Source organism: Pristiophorus japonicus, chromosome 21 (assembly GCF_044704955.1).
Source record: "Pristiophorus japonicus isolate sPriJap1 chromosome 21, sPriJap1.hap1, whole genome shotgun sequence".
NCBI lineage: Eukaryota > Metazoa > Chordata > Chondrichthyes > Pristiophoridae > Pristiophorus > Pristiophorus japonicus.
Genome location: NC_091997.1, coordinates 67,629,486 through 67,647,546, shown reverse-complemented (window position 1 = coordinate 67,647,546; position 18,061 = coordinate 67,629,486). Strand labels below are relative to the sequence as shown.

The 18,061-nt window shown below is 52.5% G+C and overlaps 1 protein-coding gene across 1 annotated transcript in view; it reads right to left on the bottom strand.

Annotated features, from left to right (window-relative positions):
* igf1ra (insulin-like growth factor 1a receptor) overlaps nucleotides 1–18,061 on the bottom strand; it is a 274,532-nt gene that overhangs the window by 79,238 nt on the left and 177,233 nt on the right. Inside the window, exon 3 of the mRNA XM_070864979.1 lies at nucleotides 5,869–6,172. Coding sequence (XP_070721080.1) covers nucleotides 5,869–6,172 — 304 coding nt within the window. The remainder of the gene's footprint in view (nucleotides 1–5,868; nucleotides 6,173–18,061) is intronic.

Genomic DNA, 18,061 nt, shown 5'->3' with positions numbered 1-18,061 from the left:
AAAGGGGAGATGGGGGCGGGAGGGAGAGGGGGGGAAGAGAGGGAAAGGGGGAGGGAGAGGGAGAGGGGGGAGGGGGAGGGAGAGGGGGGAGGGAGAGAGGAAGGGGGGCCAGAGGGGCTGAGATAACAGAGCAGAGGAGAACGGAAAAGGGCCAGGAAAGCCAAGGTGTAACAGGGATGGTTATAATTGCACGGTGGTGAATTGGTGATGGATATTCTTGCTTTAACTGTAAACGCTGACACCGGGACCGAGTGATGCCGACACAGTGTGAAGTGATGTTCCCTTGAACATAAAAAGAAATAGGAGGAGTCGGCCATACGGCCCCTCGAGCCTGCTCCGCCATTTAATACGATCATGGCTGATACGATCATGGACTCAGCTCCACTTCCCCGCCCGCTCCCCATTACCCCTTATCGTTTAAATAAATTTATTCAATGTCCCGGCTTCCACAGCTCTCTGAGGCAGCGAATTCCGCAGATTTACAACCCTCTGAGAGAAGAAATTCCTCCTCATCTCAGTTTTAAATGGGCGGCCCCTTATTCTAAGATCATGCCCCCTAGTTCTAGTCTCCCCCATCGGTGGAAACATCCTCTCTGCATCCACCTTGTCAAGCCCCCTCATAATCTTATACGTTTCAATAAGATCAGCTCTCATTCTTCTAAACTCCAATGAGTAGAGGCCCAACCTCCTCAACCTTTCCTCATAAGTCAACCCCCTCATCACCGGAATCAACCGAGTGAACCTTCTCTGAACTGCCTCCAAAGCAAGTATATTCCTTCGTAAATATGGAACGTAAAAATGGTGACTAGTTTTTCACTAAACTGAGGTGAGTAGTTATTGTTTAAAGAAATTGGAATCTCACAGGTTGCGCCTCTCCCCCAGGGAGATGAGGGAGAGGGTGCAGGGCTGTGACAGTCTATACATAGACCAAGCACAGGAACATAAACACTTCCACCGTCAATAAAAACTCTTTCTGCCTCAAGGTTAAAATCAAGTTTAGAATACTTCACCCAGTACAGTGTTAATGTCGGGTTGAATGAACTAAACTTGTTTGAATTGAATTCCCAGCCAACACACAATTACCAACTGCTCACCGAAAAGCGAGCTAGCGAAAACCAAGTGACAGCAAGTGCTTTGTATTGCAACCGTGTGATCATCGCTGTCCTGGAGAGCGGGTACGATGCAGACAGACCAACTTCCGCCGCTGACGGCTGAACGTCCAGCCCAGGCAAGTGGGTCACCGTGACCAAAGGTACAGCAGGAGGCCATCCAGCCCCTCGAGCCCGACCCCCAACAGTCAATCAGACCGTGGACAATTGATTCGATCGAGGGGCTGACTGGCCTCCTCCTGCTTCCTGCATTGCAACAGTCAACTGCACTTCAAAAAGTACTGTAAAGCCATCTGGGACAGGCAGTGGTCGTGAAGGGCTCATAAATCTAGACCGACACTCCCAGTGCAGTGCTGAGGGAGCGCCGCACTGTCGGAGGGGCAGCGCTGAGGGAGCGCCGCACTGTCGGAGTGGCAGCGCTGAGGGAGCGCCGCACTGTCGGAGGGGCAGCGCTGAGGGAGCGCCGCACTGTCGGAGGGGCAGCGCTGAGGGAGCGCCGCACTGTCGGAGGGGCAGCGCTGAGGGAGCGCCGCACTGTCGGAGGGGCAGCGCTGAGGGAGCGCCGCACTGTCGGAGGGGCAGCGCTGAGGGAGCGCCGCACTGTCGGAGGGGCAGCGCTGAATGAGCGCCGCACTGTCGGAGGGGCAGTACTGAGGGAACGCCGCACTGAGGGAGGGGCAGCACTGAGAGAGCGCCGCACTGTCGGAGGGGCAGTGCTGAGGGAGCGCGCAGTACTGAGGGAGCGCCGCACTGTCGGAGGGGCAGCACTGAGGGAGCGCCGCACTGTCGGAGGGGCAGCACTGAGGGAGCGCCGCACTGTCGGAGGTGCCGTCTTTCAGATGAGATGTTAAACCGAGGCCCCGTCGGCTCTCTCGGGTGAATGCAAAAGATCCCACGGCACTATTTTGAAGAGGAGCAGGGGAGTTACCACCGGTGTCCTGGGGCCAATATTTATCCCTCAATCAACATAACAAAAAAAACAGATTATCTGGTCATTATCACATTGCTGTGTGTGGGAGCTTGCTGTGCGCAAATCGGCTGCCGCGTTTCACACATTACAACAGTGACTATACTTCCAAAAGTACTTCATTGGCTGTAAAGAGCTTTGGGACGTCTGGTGGTTGTGAAAGGCACTATATAAATGCAAGTCTTTTTCATAGGCGTGCAGACAATATCTACAAAGGGCAAGACTCAATAAAACCCCAGCCAGTTGGGTTCGGGGGATCCACGATGGGGCAGGTGGTTGTGAGCCTGGTGGATGAACCGGTAATGTGTAGTGTGATTGGTTTATTAGCAAAAGATTTAACAACTAGTTCTTAATAGCAATGTGCTGCTGTGAATTCTTAAACAAATACATCACAAATTTAAATTTGCAGAGTTACGGGAATAGAGCGGGGGAGTGGGACGAACTGGATTGTCCTACAGAGAGCCGGCACGGGCTCGATGGGCCGAATGGCCTCCTCCTATGCCGTAATGACTCTATATATAAGATGACTATTTATACAGCCAAAATCAGCTCTCTGCTGGAGCAAACCATTGCACTGGAGCGAGATACGGGATGTCACATGAAAGAACACCATTTGTGCACATGTCCCAACGCGACTATTGCTCTATATGTAGCCTTCACAGCAGAAGTTGTCACTTTCATTCTCTCCCTCCACCCCACCCGGCCCCCTCCAAAAACCCACTAAATCCGTACTGAGAGAGGCATGCTCATGCTTCATAAATATAAGAGCCAAATTTCCTCTCGTCTTTCACGCATCAGGAAGTGTGGGTGATAGAGTTATACTAAACCTTGATCGGCCATGACCTCACTCAATGGCGGAGCAGGCTCGAGGGGCCGAATGGCCGACTCCTGCTCCTATTTCTTATGATCGAACCTTGGTTAGACCCCACAGAGCACTGCGTACAGTTCTGGTCACCGTATTATAAACAGGATATAGAGGCACTGGAAAAGGTGCAGAGATTTACAAGGATGATACCAGAAATGCGAGGGTATACACATCAGGAAAGAATGAACAGGCTGGGTCTCTTTTCTCTTTAAAAAAAAAAAGGCTGAGAGATGACCTAACAGAGGTCTTTAAAATGATGAAAGGTTTTGATCGAGTGGATACAGAGAGAGTGTTTCCACTCGTGGGGAAGAGCAGAACTAGAGGCCATCAATATAAGATAGTCACCAAGAAATCCAATGGGGAATTCAGGAGAAACTTCTTTACCCAGAGAGCGGTGAGAATGTGGAACTCGCTGCCACAGGGAGGGGTTGAGGCGAATAGTATCGATGTATTTAAGGGGAGGCTGGACAAACATATGGGGGAGAAGGGAATAGAGGGTTATGCTGATAGAGTTAGATGAGGAAAGACGGGAGGAGGCTCGAGTGGAGCATGGACTGGTTGGGCCGGATGGCCTGTGTCTGTGCCGTATATCCCGTGTATTTGGTCCCTATGAGACTGCTGACCCCAACAGGTGTCAGCTGTGGCTCAGTGAGTAGCAGGCCCACCTCGGAGTCGAAAGGTTGTGGGTTCGAGGCACACTCCAGGACTCAGCACGTTAAGCTAGGCCGACGCCCCAGTGCACTACCGAGGGAGTGCCGCAGTGCTGGAGGTGCCGTCTTTCAGACGAGTCAAACCACGGCGCCGTGTACCTTCTCGGGTGGATGTTTAAAAAAAAATTCCATTGTCGCTTTTATTTTCGAAGGAGAGTGGAGCGTTCTCCTCGTGTCTGAGCCAACAATTCATCCCTCAGTCAGTGCGGCCAAAACAGATTAAATGGCCCTTCATTCTGCTGCGGGAGTGCTCTTTCTGTGCACAAAATACCTGCTACGTTCACCTACATAACTAATGGCTATTAATATATTGACTGTGAATGTGAAGTGCTTTGGGAGGTGCCGTATAAACAGAAGTTCTTTCTATCTTCATCACCAGTTGACAGCCAGAGGAATCGTTCGATAAATGCAACGCACTTTTGGCCCAAGGCACAAGCCAAAAGGGGAGGTGATTAATTTTAAAACTTCAGCAAATTCTTACATTCTAACAGCACAAACTCATACAAAAAGCAAAGTACTGCGGATGCTGGAAATCTGAAATTAAGACATAGTGCTGGAAATACTCAGCGGGTCAGGCAGCATCTGTGGAGGGAGAGAGAAACAGAGTTAACCTTTCAGGTCGATGACCCTTCGTCACAACTAGAATAGTTCCAGATGGAACAGGTTTTTGAGCAAGTGTCGGGGCAGGGAAAGGGGACAGGGGAGGATATAACAAACGAGAAGGTCTGTGATCGGGTGAGAGGCAGCAGAGACTCAACATCGAGTTCAACAATGTCGGGCATTAACCTCTGCCCCTATTTGTTTTTCCTGACCTGGCAGCTTTAGGATTCTGCCATTTCAATCACATATTTTGTCCCATTACCATTGCCTGTTCCTTAACTTGTCCCATTACCATCTCCTGTTCCTTAACTTGTCCCATTACCACCTCCTGTTCCTTAAGTTGCCCCATTACCACCTCCTGTTCCTTAACTTGTCCCATTACCACCTCCTGTTCCTTAACTTGTCCCATTACCACCTCCTGTTCCTTAACTTGTCCCATTACCACCTCCTGTTCCTTAACTTGTCCCATTACCATCTCCTGTTCCTTAACTTGTCCCATTACCACCTCCTGTTCCTTAACTTGTCCCATTACCATTTCCTGTTCCTTAACTTGTCCCATTACCACCTCCTGTTCCTTAACTTGTCCCAATACCATTTCCTGTTCCTTAACTTGTCCCATTACCATCTCCTGTTCTTTAACTTACCCCATTGCCATCGCCTGTTCTTAACTTGTATCGTTACCATCTCCTTTCGCCTCACATCATCATCCCCGTAGTCTCTCTAATCTCTCCTGCCTTCCACCCAATCACAGACCTTCCCTTTTGTTCTATCCTCCCCTCCCCAACCTTTCCCTGCCCCTACACTTGCTTAAAAACCTGTTACTTCTCTAACCTTTTTCCAATCCGGATGAAGGGTCACCGACCTGAAACGTTAACTCAGTTTCTCTGCCGACATTTACATTCGGCCCATCGTGTCCGTGCTGGCCGACCAAGAGCTACCCAGCCTAATCCCACTTTCCAGCTCTCGGTCCGTAGCCCTGTGGGTTACGGCACTTCAAGTACACATCCAGGTAATTTTAAATGCGGTGAGGGTTTCTGCCTCTACCACCCTTTCAGGCAGTGAGTTCCAGACCCCCACCACCCTCTGGGTGAAGACATTTCCCCTCAAACCCCGACACTTGCTTAAAAACTGGTTACGTCGCTAAACTTTTTCCAGTTCTGATGAAGATTCGACCTGAAACGTTCACTCTCGCTTGACAAGGTGGATGCAGAGAGGATGTTTCCACTGATGGGGGAGACGGGAACTAGGGGGCATGATCTTAGAATAAGGGGCCGCCCATTTAAAACTGAGATGAGGAGAAATTTCTTCCCTGAGGGTTGTAAATCTGTGAAATCCGCTGCCTCGGAGAGCTGTGGAAACTGGGACATTGAATAAATTTAAGACAGAAATAGACAGTTTCTTAACCGATAAGGGGTCGGGCAGGGAAGTGGAGCTGAGTCCATGATCGGATCAGCCATGATCTTATTAAATGGCGGAGCAGGCTCGAGGGGCTGTATGGCCTACTCCTGCTCCTAGTTCTTATGTTTCTCTCTCTCTTTCTCTCCACAGATGCTGCCCGACCCGCCGAGCGTCTGCTGTTTCCCGCGCGGCACGAGACACCGCAGGCGCTGCACCAACCTGCTGCCGTTGCGGGTATATCCCGACGGGCAGTTGGGAATACACTCCCCCTGATGGAGCGCAAACTGGTCCTTGGGATTCTCGCCAGGGATCTTGGAACAGAATTCCTTGGTCACGCAGCGCCAGCTGTCGTACTTGTAGGTGCCCGGCGGGCACTTGGACAGGCACTGGCCCTCGAGGTAGTAGTTCCGACACGCCACGCAGGCCCGGTTATCGTTCAGCGCAGTACAGCCTCCGAGGCACTCGTCGTGGCAACACTCCTCCTTGTCATTGCAAGCCTGCTTCCCGCAAGCTTTTGGGCAGACTGTAAAACAAAACACAAAGACACAAACATGAGACGATTGCATTTTTATATTCCTGCATATATACTTGCTTTGGAGGCAGTTCAGAGAAGGTTCACTCGGTTGATTCCGGGGATGAGGGGGTTGACTTATGAGGAAAGGTTGAGCAGGTTGGAATTCAGAAGAATGAGAGGTGATCTTATCGAAACGTATAAGATTATGAGGGGGCTTGACAAGGTGGATGCAGAGAGGATGTTTCCACTGATGGGGGAGACTAGAACTAGGGGGCATGGTCTTAGAATAAGGGGCCACCCATTTAAAACTGAAATGAGGAGAAATTTCTTCAGAGGGTTGTAAATCTGTGGAATTCGCTGCCTCAGAGAGCTGTGGAATTCAACACATATACAGGATCATTAACAGAAATCTCGCATGACACAGTTGCCCGATCATGGTACCCTTGTTGACTCTGTCTTCTGTATTCAACCTGATTACTTAAATCCAGGTGTACAAGGGAATAAATTTAAGACAGACAGTTTCTTAACCGACAAGGAAGGAAATAAGGGGTTATGGAGAGCGGGCAGGGAAGTGGAGCTGAGTCCATGATCGGATCAGCCACGATCGTATTAAATGGCGGAGCAGGCTCGAGGGGCCATATGGCCTACTCCTGTTCCTGTTCATGTTCTTATAAATAACTATTTTTAACAAAATTTATTCCTTCACAGGATGTGGGCATCGCTGGCAAGGCCGGCATTTATTGCCCATCTCTAATTGCCCCTTGAGAAGGTGGTGGTGAGCCGCCTTCTTGAACCGCTGCAGTCCGTGTGGTGAAGGTGCTCCCACAGCATGACTTTGGTGGAGCGGTTTGGTACAACGGAGTGTCTCACTGGGCCATTCCAGAGGGGCAGTTAAGAGTCAACCACATTGCTGTGGGTCTGGAGTCACATATCGGCCAGACCGGGTAAGGGCAGCAGATTTCCTTCCCTAAAGGGTCATCAGCGAACCAGTTGGGTTTTTACGACAATCCGGCAGTTTTGCGTATCTTTAGTCCAGGGTGTCGCTGGCAAAGCCAACATTTATTCCCCAGCTGCCGTGATGGGATTTGAACACGGGTCTCCGGAACATCAGGCCTCTGGATTGCTGGTCCAGTTACATCACCACTGTGCTACTGTACCTGAAACTTGCATTTATATAGCGCCTTTAATGTCCCAGGGCAGTTCACAGGAGCGTTAGCGAAATTGGACACGGAGCCACGCAAGGAGACATTTGGACAGACAGCCAAAAGCTTGGTCAAAGAGGTGGGTTTTAAGGTGCGTTGAGGTAGAGAGGCGGAGAGGTTTAGGGAGGGAGTTCCGGAGCTTGGGGCCCAGGCAACAGAAGGCACGGCCACCGATGGTGGAGCGATCATAATCAGGGATGCTCAAGGTCATGATTTTACGGTTAAGCCCCACCTACACTGCATAAAAGATGACGATGAGACCGTACGCAACTACAGACGTCAGTGTACATGGGAGCGGTGTGCTGCAGTCAGATGTGTTCTTGTCGTGCAAGACCCAGCTGAAAGGTGGTGACACATGTCCAGTGGGGGCAATCGATTCAACCACCACTTTCTGCAATCCCCTAGCACTCATCATTATCATAGGCAGTCCCTCAGAATCGAGGAAGACTTGCTTCCACTCTTAACATGAGTTCTCAGGTGGCTGAACAGTCCAATATGAGAACCACAGTCCCTGTCACAGGTGGGACAGATAGTCGTTGAGGGAAGGGGAGGGTGGGACAGGTTTGCCGCACGCTCCTTCCGCTGCCTGCGCTTGGTTTCTGCATGCTCTCGGCGATGAGACTCGAGGTGCTCAGCGCCCTCCCGGATGCACTTCCTCCACTTAGGGCGGTCTTTGGCCAGGGACTCCCAGGTGTCGGTGGCGATGTTGCACTTTATCAGGGAAGCTTTGAGGGTGTCCCTGTAACGTTTCCTCTGCCCATCTTTGGTTCGTTTGCCGTGAAGGAGTCCCGAGTGGAGCGCTTGCTTTGGGAGTCTCGCGTCTGGCATGCGGACAGTGTGGCCCTGCCCCGGTGTGGTCAGTGCTTCAATGCTGGGGATGTTGGTCTGGTTGAGCGCGGTCAGTGCCCCTAGCACTACATGCGGGCAACACCCGAGTGAACTTGCCGGAGTCACTGCAACCGTCGGGTTTCCTGCAGTGATTTTTGTCCTTGCATACTCGACTCTCCCAGCCGGCCGCATACCTTGCACCCTCTCTAAACTTCCGCTCATCCAAAACTGGGCTGCCCCGTGTCCCGACTCGCACCCAGTCCCGCTCACCCATCACCCCGTGCCCCGTGTCCCGACTCGCACCCAGTCCCGCTCACCCATCACCCCGTGCCCCATGTCCCGACTCGCACCCAGTCCCGCTCACCCATCACCCCGTGCCCCATGTCCCGACTCACACCCAGTCCCGCTCACCCATCACTCCCTGTGCCCCATGTCCCGAATCACACCCAGTCCCGCTCACCCATCACTCCCTGTGCTCGCTGACCTACATTGGCTCCCGGTTAAGCAACGCCTCGATTTCAAAATTCTCATCCTTGTTTACAATTCCCTCCATGGCCCTCGCCCCTCCCTATCTCTATAATCACCTCCAGTCTCACAAACCCCCGAGATCTCTGCGCTCCTCTAATTCTGCCCCTGAGCATCCCTGATTATAATCGCTCCACCATCGGTGGCCGTGCCTTCTGTTGCCTGGGCCCCAAGCTCTGGAACTCCCTCCCTAAACCTCTCCGTGCCTCTCTCCTTTACGGCGCTGCTTAAAAACTACCTCTCCGCCCTAACTTCTCCTCGTGTGGCTCGGTGTCAAGTTTTGTCCAATTACGCTCCTGTGAGGCGCCTTGGGAGGTTTCACTACGCTAAGGCACTATATAAATGCAAACTGTTGTTGTTTCTGCTGGCTGCACAAACAGCAAACCCTTCAGAGCCCAACAGACCCGGCAACAGAGACACAGCTGGAAACCTTCAAAAGAAAAGTTTTGGGAAATAAAAAAAAGGGCTCTCTTTTCCCTTTAAGCAGTTCGAAGATGTCCTATTATGTCAATCCAAAGCAGCACTTAAGTTGAAAATAGGTTTGTCCTGCAGTGCGTTTTATACAGTACGTACAGTTCTTCAGTATGTAATTTAGTTAAGTGAAAACATAATTGCAGGGAGCGAGAAAACAGAGTCCAACGCTCAGGTACACAATGTACCTTGTCCCACACACCTGCACTGCCCTACAAGCTGACTTTTAATTAAAACATACCACTTGCATTACAAAGTTTGAGTATAAGCACAAAGAACTGAACTAGTCTGTGCTTCTGGCCAGTGCCTTGGAGGCACAATTTCTGCACCAAAAAAGCAATTATTTTCTCACAAATAATTCCCTTCTCCTCCCCCCTCCCCCCGGCTCCCATTATAACCCTGAATGAACCGACTGCTTACAGAAGGTACTGTTCCACAAATATCTGCTTCAGTGGGAATATATAGGAACAGGAGGCTATTCAGCCCCTCGAGCCTGTTACACGGGAACAGGAGGCTATTCAGCCCCTCGAGCCTGTTACACGGGAACAGGTGGAGGCCCATTCAGCCCCTCGAGCCTGTTACATTAGGAACAGGAGGAGGCCATTCAGCCCCTCGAGCCTGTTACACAGGAACAGGAGGAGACCATTCAGCCCCTCGAGCCTGTTACACAAGAACAGGTGGAGGCCCATTCAGCCCCTCGAGCCTGTTACATTAGGAACAGGAGGAGGCCCATTCAGACCCTCGAGCCTGTTACACAGGAACAGGAGGAGGCCATTCAGACCCTCGAGCCTGTTACACAGGAACAGGAGGAGCCCATTCAGCCCCTCGAGCCTGTTACACAGGAACAGGAGGAGGCCATTCAGCCCCTCGAGCCTGTTACACAGGAACAGGAGGAGGCCATTCAGCCCCTCGAGCCTGTTATGGCACGGCGCTGATGCCTTGCAGCGTCAGTTGCTTCCGCCCCGATCTAACCCCCCCCCACCCCCCAAAGTCCTGAATTTCAATGGTTGGGTCGTCCCGTACACTGGGGGCGGCCCGGTTTCGATGTGTCCCCCCATTTCGTGCGGTGGGCAATTGCGGTCCTGGTAGTGCCAATACACAGAGATTGTGGACATCATCACCAGAGAACAGGGACATTGCACCATCCCATTTTGCCGCTGGTGCAGCGCAGGGCAGGCTAGAGTAAATCTGGCCCTCAGTCTCCATAGCGTTCGATTACAGCGGGTTAAAGTACGAAGGGAAGCTCAGCCTTCTGTTCTCAAACACCGCCAATTTGTTTCTACATCCAGGAATTCAAGTCCCACTAATTAATTTAATCGTCTTCAACTACATTTCTCCCCTCGCAACGGTAATCAGCTATAAACGACTAACAAAATAAAAGGATCCATTTATCATATGCACAACAGAGCGCTCACCGATAAATCATCTGTGTTAATTTAACACTTAACAATTGCGGTCAACAAAGCAATTTAGCCAGAGTTACTGAGTACATTACCAGGCAGAAGCTCTGGGGGATTCAGACACCCACTAATGGACTCACCGGGGGGAGGGGGCAATAACGAGACAAGTTCCCGCTCCCCATCACTTACTGCACCCTGCGGTGATGAGGGGGTCACATCAGATGGCACACCGAAAGATTAAAGCAACATTCGCAAATCAACGCGCTGTCAGCGCGAGGAAAGGCCTTTGGGAAGGGCGTGAGGGATAGGTCAGAGTGGAGATAGTTCCCATCACCCAACCCCAAAGGCCGAGAGTTGGGCTGTTCGCGACCAAAACTCGCACAGTGGGTTGCCCACACAAAGGGCAGTGGGAATCTGGAACTTACTCCGCCCGCAAAGGCTGTGCACACTGAGAGAGTTCTCAAGACTGAGGATTGGTCAGATTCTTCTGTATCAGGTAAGAACATAAGAATTAGCAGCAGGAGTCGGCCATTCGGCTGATCTTCGACCTCAACTCCACCTTCCTGCCCTTAATTCCCAAAAAGTGATCCACCTCTGTCTTGAATACACTGAAGGGCATCAAGGCAGCCATCAAGGTGGGTAAATGGAGTTGAGGTGTAGATCAGACATGATCTCATTTGAAGGGTAGAGCAGGCTCAAGGGGCTGAATTGCCTCCTCCTGTTCCTACATCGCCCGTCTCCACCCTTGCCTCAGCTCATCTGCTGCTGAAGCCCTCATCATTGCCTTCGTTACCTCTAGACTTGATTACTCCAACGCACTCCTGGCCGGCCTCCCACATTCTATCCTACATGAACTAGAGGTGATCCAAAACTCGGCTGCCCCGTGTCCTAACTCGCACCAAGTCCCGCTCACCCATCGCCCCCTGTGCTCGCTGCCCCGTGTCCTAACTTGCACTGAGTCCTGCTCACCAATCACCCCCTGTCCTAACTTGCACCGAGTCCTGCTCACCCATCGCCCCCTGTGCTCGCTGCCCCGTGTGCAAACTTACACCGAGTCCCGCTCACCCATCACCCCCTGTGCTCGCTGCCCCGTGTCCTAACTTGCACCGAGTCCCGCTCACCCATCACCCCCTGTGCTCGCTGCCCCGTGTCCTAACTCGCACCGAGTCCCGCTCACCCATCATCCCCTGTGCTCGCTGCCCCGTGTCCTAACTCGCACCAAGTCTCGCTCACCCATCACCCCCTGTGCTCGCTGCCCCGTGTCCTAACTCGCACCGAGTCCCGCTCACCCCCTGTGCTCGCCGACCTACATTTGCTCCCGGTTAAGCAATGCCTCGATTTCAAAATTCTCATCCTGGTTTTCAAATCCCCCCATGGCCCTCGCCCCTCCCTATTTCTGTAACCTCCTCCAGCCCCACAACCCACCCCTCCCCGAGATGTCTGCGCTCCTCTAACTCTGCCCTCCTGAGCACTGTAGTCACTGCAGTAATGTACAACCACTGCACTCCCATGGCCCCGGTTTATTACCTGAACAGTTAACGTTTGACGGACTGAAAATGATGTGGGCAGTCCTTGGGAGGTTCTGGCTGAAAACGACAAACTCCCATTATACAACATTCAGACAGAATGGAATGGGCTTTCACACAGGCGCCCATCAACTTCAGCAGCCCATCAGGAAGTCCCGGACTGCTCCATCATCAGAGTTATACATCTCAACCCATCAGCACCTTACTTCTGATGCCATATTTCATCGTCAAGGCAGACGGGAGAACACCCAGTGACGTGGACTGACCCCGTGGTCGCTCAGAAGCAGGGACCTGGGGTCTCCAGCAGGGTGCCGATATTTTCAGGGGGTCAGTTCCCCTACATGGTTAACGGGTGCTTTATGTGGTATCGCTAATGGGCAAAAAAGGAGCCAATTTTAGATCAAAAAGCCGGCAGTGGAAAAAATGGCAACGTGACCATTTACAATCCTTTCTTCGCGACAGTTTCAAAGGGATCTTCAAGCGAGACCTCTTTGCTGGATGGCGTTAAGGCTGGCGAAATAAAATCAAAGCCAGATGGCCCCTGTAACTCTTTTAACATTTCGTTTGACGAGGCTGGCAGGGCCTTGCAGCTTCGCACAGCGCATCATGTGGTCAAGTCAGGTTCCCCGCAACTTCCTGGACAAGACCACGTATAACGTGATGGGGACGTATCGCTCAATGGCCCAGCCCCACCTGTTCTCCGCAACCTCCACCAACCCAGGACCTAGCCCCCATCCCCAGCTCTTTCAACTTTAACCTCCTGTACCGATAATGGAGCAGTCCATGCCCACATGCAGAAAGAAAGACTTGCATTTATATAGCGCCTTTCACGACCACCGGACGATCTCAAAGCACTTTACAGCCAATGAAGTACTTTTGGAGTGTAGTCACTGTTGTAATGTGGGAAACACGGCAGCCAATTTGCGCACAGCAAGCTCCCACACACAGCAATGTGATAATGACCGGATAATCTGTTTTTTTTGTTATGTTGATTGAGGGATAAATATTGGCCCCAGCACACCGGGGAGAACTCCCCTGCGTTTCTTCGAAATAGTGCCGTGGGATCTTTTACATCCACCTGAGGGGGCAGATGGGTCTTTGTTTAACATCTCATCCGAAAGACGGCACCTCCGACAGTGCGGCGCTCCCTCAGCACTGCCCCTCCGACAGTGCGGCGCTCCCTCAGCACCGCCTCTCCGACAGTGCGGCGCTCCCTCAGCACCGCCTCTCCGACAGTGCGGCGCTCCCTCAGCACCGCCCCTCCGACAGTGCGGCGCTCCCTCAGCACTGCCCCTCCGACAGGGCGGCGCTCCCTCAGCACTGCCCCTCCGACAGTGCGGCGCTCCCTCAGCACCGCCCCTCCGACAGTGCGGCGCTCCCTCAGCACCGCCTCTCCGACAGTGCGGCGCTCCCTCAGCACCGACCCTCCGACAGTGCGGCGCTCCCTCAGCACTGCCCCTCCGACAGTGCGGCGCTCCCTCAGCACTGCCCCTCCGACAGTGCGGCACTCCCTCAGCACTGCCCCTCCGACAGTGCGGCGCTCCCTCAGCACTGCCCCTCCGACAGTGCGGCGCTCCCTCAGCACTGCCCCTCCGACAGTGCGGCACTCCCTCAGCACTGCCCCTCCGACAGTGCGGCGGTTCCTCACTTGCCACACAAATGTCAGGCAATGGTTAACTCTAACAAGCAGCGTTTAATCACCGCCCCTTGACATTCAATGGCATTACCATCGCCCCAACATCCTGGGGTCACCATTGAGCAGAAACTTAACTGGACCAGCCACATAAATACTGTGGCAACAAGAGCGGGTCAGAGGCTGGGTATTCTGCGGCGAGTGTCTCACCTCCTGACTCTCCAAAGCCTTCCCACCATCTACAAGGCACAAGTCAGGAGTGTGATGGAATACTCTCCACTTGCCTGGATGAGTGCAGCTCCAACAACACTCGAGAAGCTCGACACCATCCAGGACAAAGCAGCCCGCTCGATGGGCCACGCTCCCCACCACCTTCAACATTCACTCCCTCCACCACCGGCGCACCGTGGCTGCAGTGTGCACCATCTACAAGATGCACTGCAGCAACTTGCCAAGGCTTCTTCGGCAGCACCTCCCAAACCCGCGACCTCTACCCCCTAGAAGGACAAGGGCAGCAGGCGCATTGGAACACCACCACCTCCACGTTCCCCTCCCAGTCACGCACCATCCCGACTTGGGAATATATCGGCCGTTCCTTCATCGTCGCTGGGTCACAATCCTGGACCTCCCTCCCTAACAGCACTGTGGGAGTACCTTCACCACACGGACTGCAGCGGTTCAAGAAGGCGGCTCACCACCACCTTCTCAAGGGGCAATTAGGGATGGGCAATAAATGCCGGGCTGGCCAGCGACGCCCACATCCCCCCCCCCCCCCCCAGTCCACTCTGGGCTGTCCTGAATTCTAGAACTCCCTCCCTCCCTAAACCACTCTGCCTCATCCCCCTCCCTTCGTTCAAAAACTTCCTCAAAACCCGCTTCATTAACCAAAGCCTTTGAGCACCATCGCAAAATGCTCTAACCTCTCGGCGTCCATCACTCCCTCGCCCCGCCCGCAGGCTTTGCTGTGTTGAGGCTGCCATACAAGTGCAGGTTGTTGTTGTAACTTGAAGCTGCAGCCACCCGTAGGCATGTATAAACATTAGCAGCTTTCCACACTATTAGAGGATTTCTCGCAATGTTACAGCAGTTTGCCTTGCCAATAACTGGAACTCTACTTTATCCGTTTGCCAAAAGTCAGATTTCCAGTCATAACCCTGGCAGGGAGAAGCATTTCCAAGAAGACATCGGCATTTTATTAGCGCCGTGCGATGTCTAAAGATGCTGCAAGGGGCTCTCTAAATAGTACAGAATGCCTTCAACCTGATCACCCTCCAGAGACTCGAACTCAAAAATCCAGGCCGACTCTCCTAGTGCAGTGCTGAGGGAGTGCCGCACTGTCGGAGGGGCAGTGCTGAGGGAGCAGCGCACTGTCGGAGGGGCAGTGCTGAGGGAGCGCCGCACTGTCGGAGGGGCAGTGCTGAGGGAGAGGCGCACTGTCGGAGGGACAGTGCTGGGGGAGCGCCGCACTGTCGGAGGGGCAGTGCTGAGGGAGCGGCGCACTGTCGGAGGGGCAGTGCTGAGGGAGAGGCGCACTGTCGGAGGGGCAATGCTGAGGGAGCGACGCACTGTCGGAGGGGCAGTGCTGAGGGAGCGCCGCACTGTCGGAGGGGCAGTGCTGAGGGAGTGCGGCACTGTCTGAGGTGCCGTCTTTCGGATGAGATGTTAAACCGAGGCCCTGTCTGCTCCCTCAGGTGGATGTAAAAGATCCCACGGCCACTATTTCGAAGAAGAGCAGGGGAGTTATCCTCGGTGTCCTGGGCCAATATTTATCCCTCAATCAACATCACTAAAACAGATTATCTGGTCATTATCACAGTGCTGTGTGTGGGAGCTTGCTGTGCACAAAACGTTTCCCACATTACAACAGTGACTCCACTCCAAACGCACTTCATTGGCAATCACCTTGCATCTCCTGCCACTGGAAACCGTTTCTCCTTATTTATTCTCATCAAAATGCTTCATGATTGCGAACACCTCCACCAACTCTCCACATACCCTTCACTGCCCCAAGGAGAGCAACCCCCAGCTTCTCCATATAACTGAAGCTTCTCATCCCTGGGACCATTCCAGTAAGCCTCCTCTGCACCCTCTTCAAGGCCTTGACATCCTTCCTAAAGTGCCGTACCCAGATTTGGACACAATACTCCAGCCGAGGCCTAACGCGTGCTTTATACAAATTGAGCATAAACTCCTGGCTTTTGTACTCTCTGCCTTGATTAATAAAGCCAACGATTCCCATATGCTTTTTTTCCCCCCCAAAAAATACAGCCTACGTTATATAATGAATACCTGGGAGAGATTACAAGCCAGTAATCTAATCACATGAAAGTGAGTGGTTTGACAAACTGCATGTGAACACCAAGATGAGATAACAGCGCTGATATATTCCCCACTATCGGTTATGGGCTGCAGTACATGTGTTTCCATTTTCACGTGAGGTTTGGGGTTGTGCTTGGACAATCGTTTTGTTGGGAACAGATGTCAGTATGTACGTCAAACATCGCTACACTACAGCACTGGTTAAGCAGGGGCAATCTGCAGTTGATTAATCAGGAGAGTCGATGCCCAGCACATATTACGGCCTTGGATATTTTGCCTTCATCTCCTTGCTGAAGCACAGCTCCACGAATGTTGACAAGACTTGCCCAAGTGGTCCCACGATGCGTGATTCTGGAGAGACGGTGCCTGTTCGAATGTAAGGACTATCACAGACAAGACTGATCACGTTACCCCCACATCCACCGTACGGGACACTAAAACACTTGCATTTATATAGAAACATAGAAATTTACCGCGCAGAAGGAGGTAATTTTGGCCCATCGTGTCCACGCCGGCCGACAAAGAGCCGCACGGCCCTCGGTCAGCTGCCCTGAAGGTTACATATAAACCTGTGAACAATGAACAATGGCGGAAAGGCAAAGAGCACCCAGCCCAACCAGTCCGCCCCAGACAACTCCGACACCCCTTATACTGAAACATTCTACACTCTACCCCAACCGGAGCCATGTGATCTCCTGGGAGAGGCAAAAACCAGATAAAAACCCAGGCCAATTTAGGGAGAATAAATCTGGGAAAATTCCTCTCCGACCCATCCAGGCGATCGAAACTAGTCCAGGAGATCACCCTGGCCGTATTCTATTCCCTGCAGTACTTACCATTATATCTGCACCGTCCAACAAAAGGTAATTCAGTCGAATCCCAATTACCAGCTCTAGGTCTGTAACCCTGCAGGTTGCTGCACTTTAAGTGCCCATCCAACCATCTCTTAAAAGTGGTGAGGGTTTCTGCATCCACCACTCTTCCAGGCAGCGAGTTCCAGATCCCCACAACCCTCTGTGTAAAGAAGCCCCCCTTCAAATCCCCTCTAAACCTTCCACCAACAACCTTAAAACTATGCCCCCTCGTAATAGCCCCTTCCACCAATGGAAATAGACCCTTACGATCCACTTTGTCCAGGCACCTCAATAGTTTGTCCACCTCAATGAGGTCTCCTCTCAACGTCCTCTGTTCCAATGAGAACAAACCCAGCCTATCCAATCTGTCCCCATAACTAAGATTCTCCATTCCAGGCAGCATCCTAGTAAATCTCCTCTGCAACCTCTCTTGTGCAATCACGTTCTTCCCATAATACTGCAACCAGAACTGCACGCTGTACTCCAGCTGTGGCCTAACCAAAGTATTATATAATTTAAGCATAACCCCCCCTGCTCTTAAATTCTATGCCTCGGCCAAGAAAGGCAAGCATTCTGTATGCCTTCTTAACCACCATAGCGCCTTTCACAACCACCGGACGTCCCAAAGTGCTTTACAGCCAATGAAGTACTTTTGGAGTGTAGTCACTGTTGTAATGTGGGAAACGCAGCAGCCAATTTGCGCACAGCAAGCACCCACACACAGCAATGTGATAATGACCAGATAATCTGTTTTTTTTATGTTATGTTGATTGAGGGGTAAATATTGGCTCCAGGACACCGGGGAGAACTCCCCTGCTCTTCTTCGAAATAGTGCCATGCGATCTTTTACATCCACCTGAGGGAGTAGACAGGGCCTCGGTTTAACATCTTATCTGAAAGACGGCACCTTGGACAGTGCGGCGCTCCCTCAGCACTGCCCCTCCGACAGTGCGGCGCTCCCTCAGAACTGCCCCTCCGACAGTGCGGCACTCCCTCAGTACTGCCCCTCCGACAGTGCGGCGCTCCCTCAGCACTGCCCCTCCGACAGTGCGGCGCTCCCTCAGCACTGCCCCTCCGACAGTGCGGCGCTCCCTCAGCACTGCCCTACCGACAGTGCGGCGCTCCCTCAGCACTGCCCCT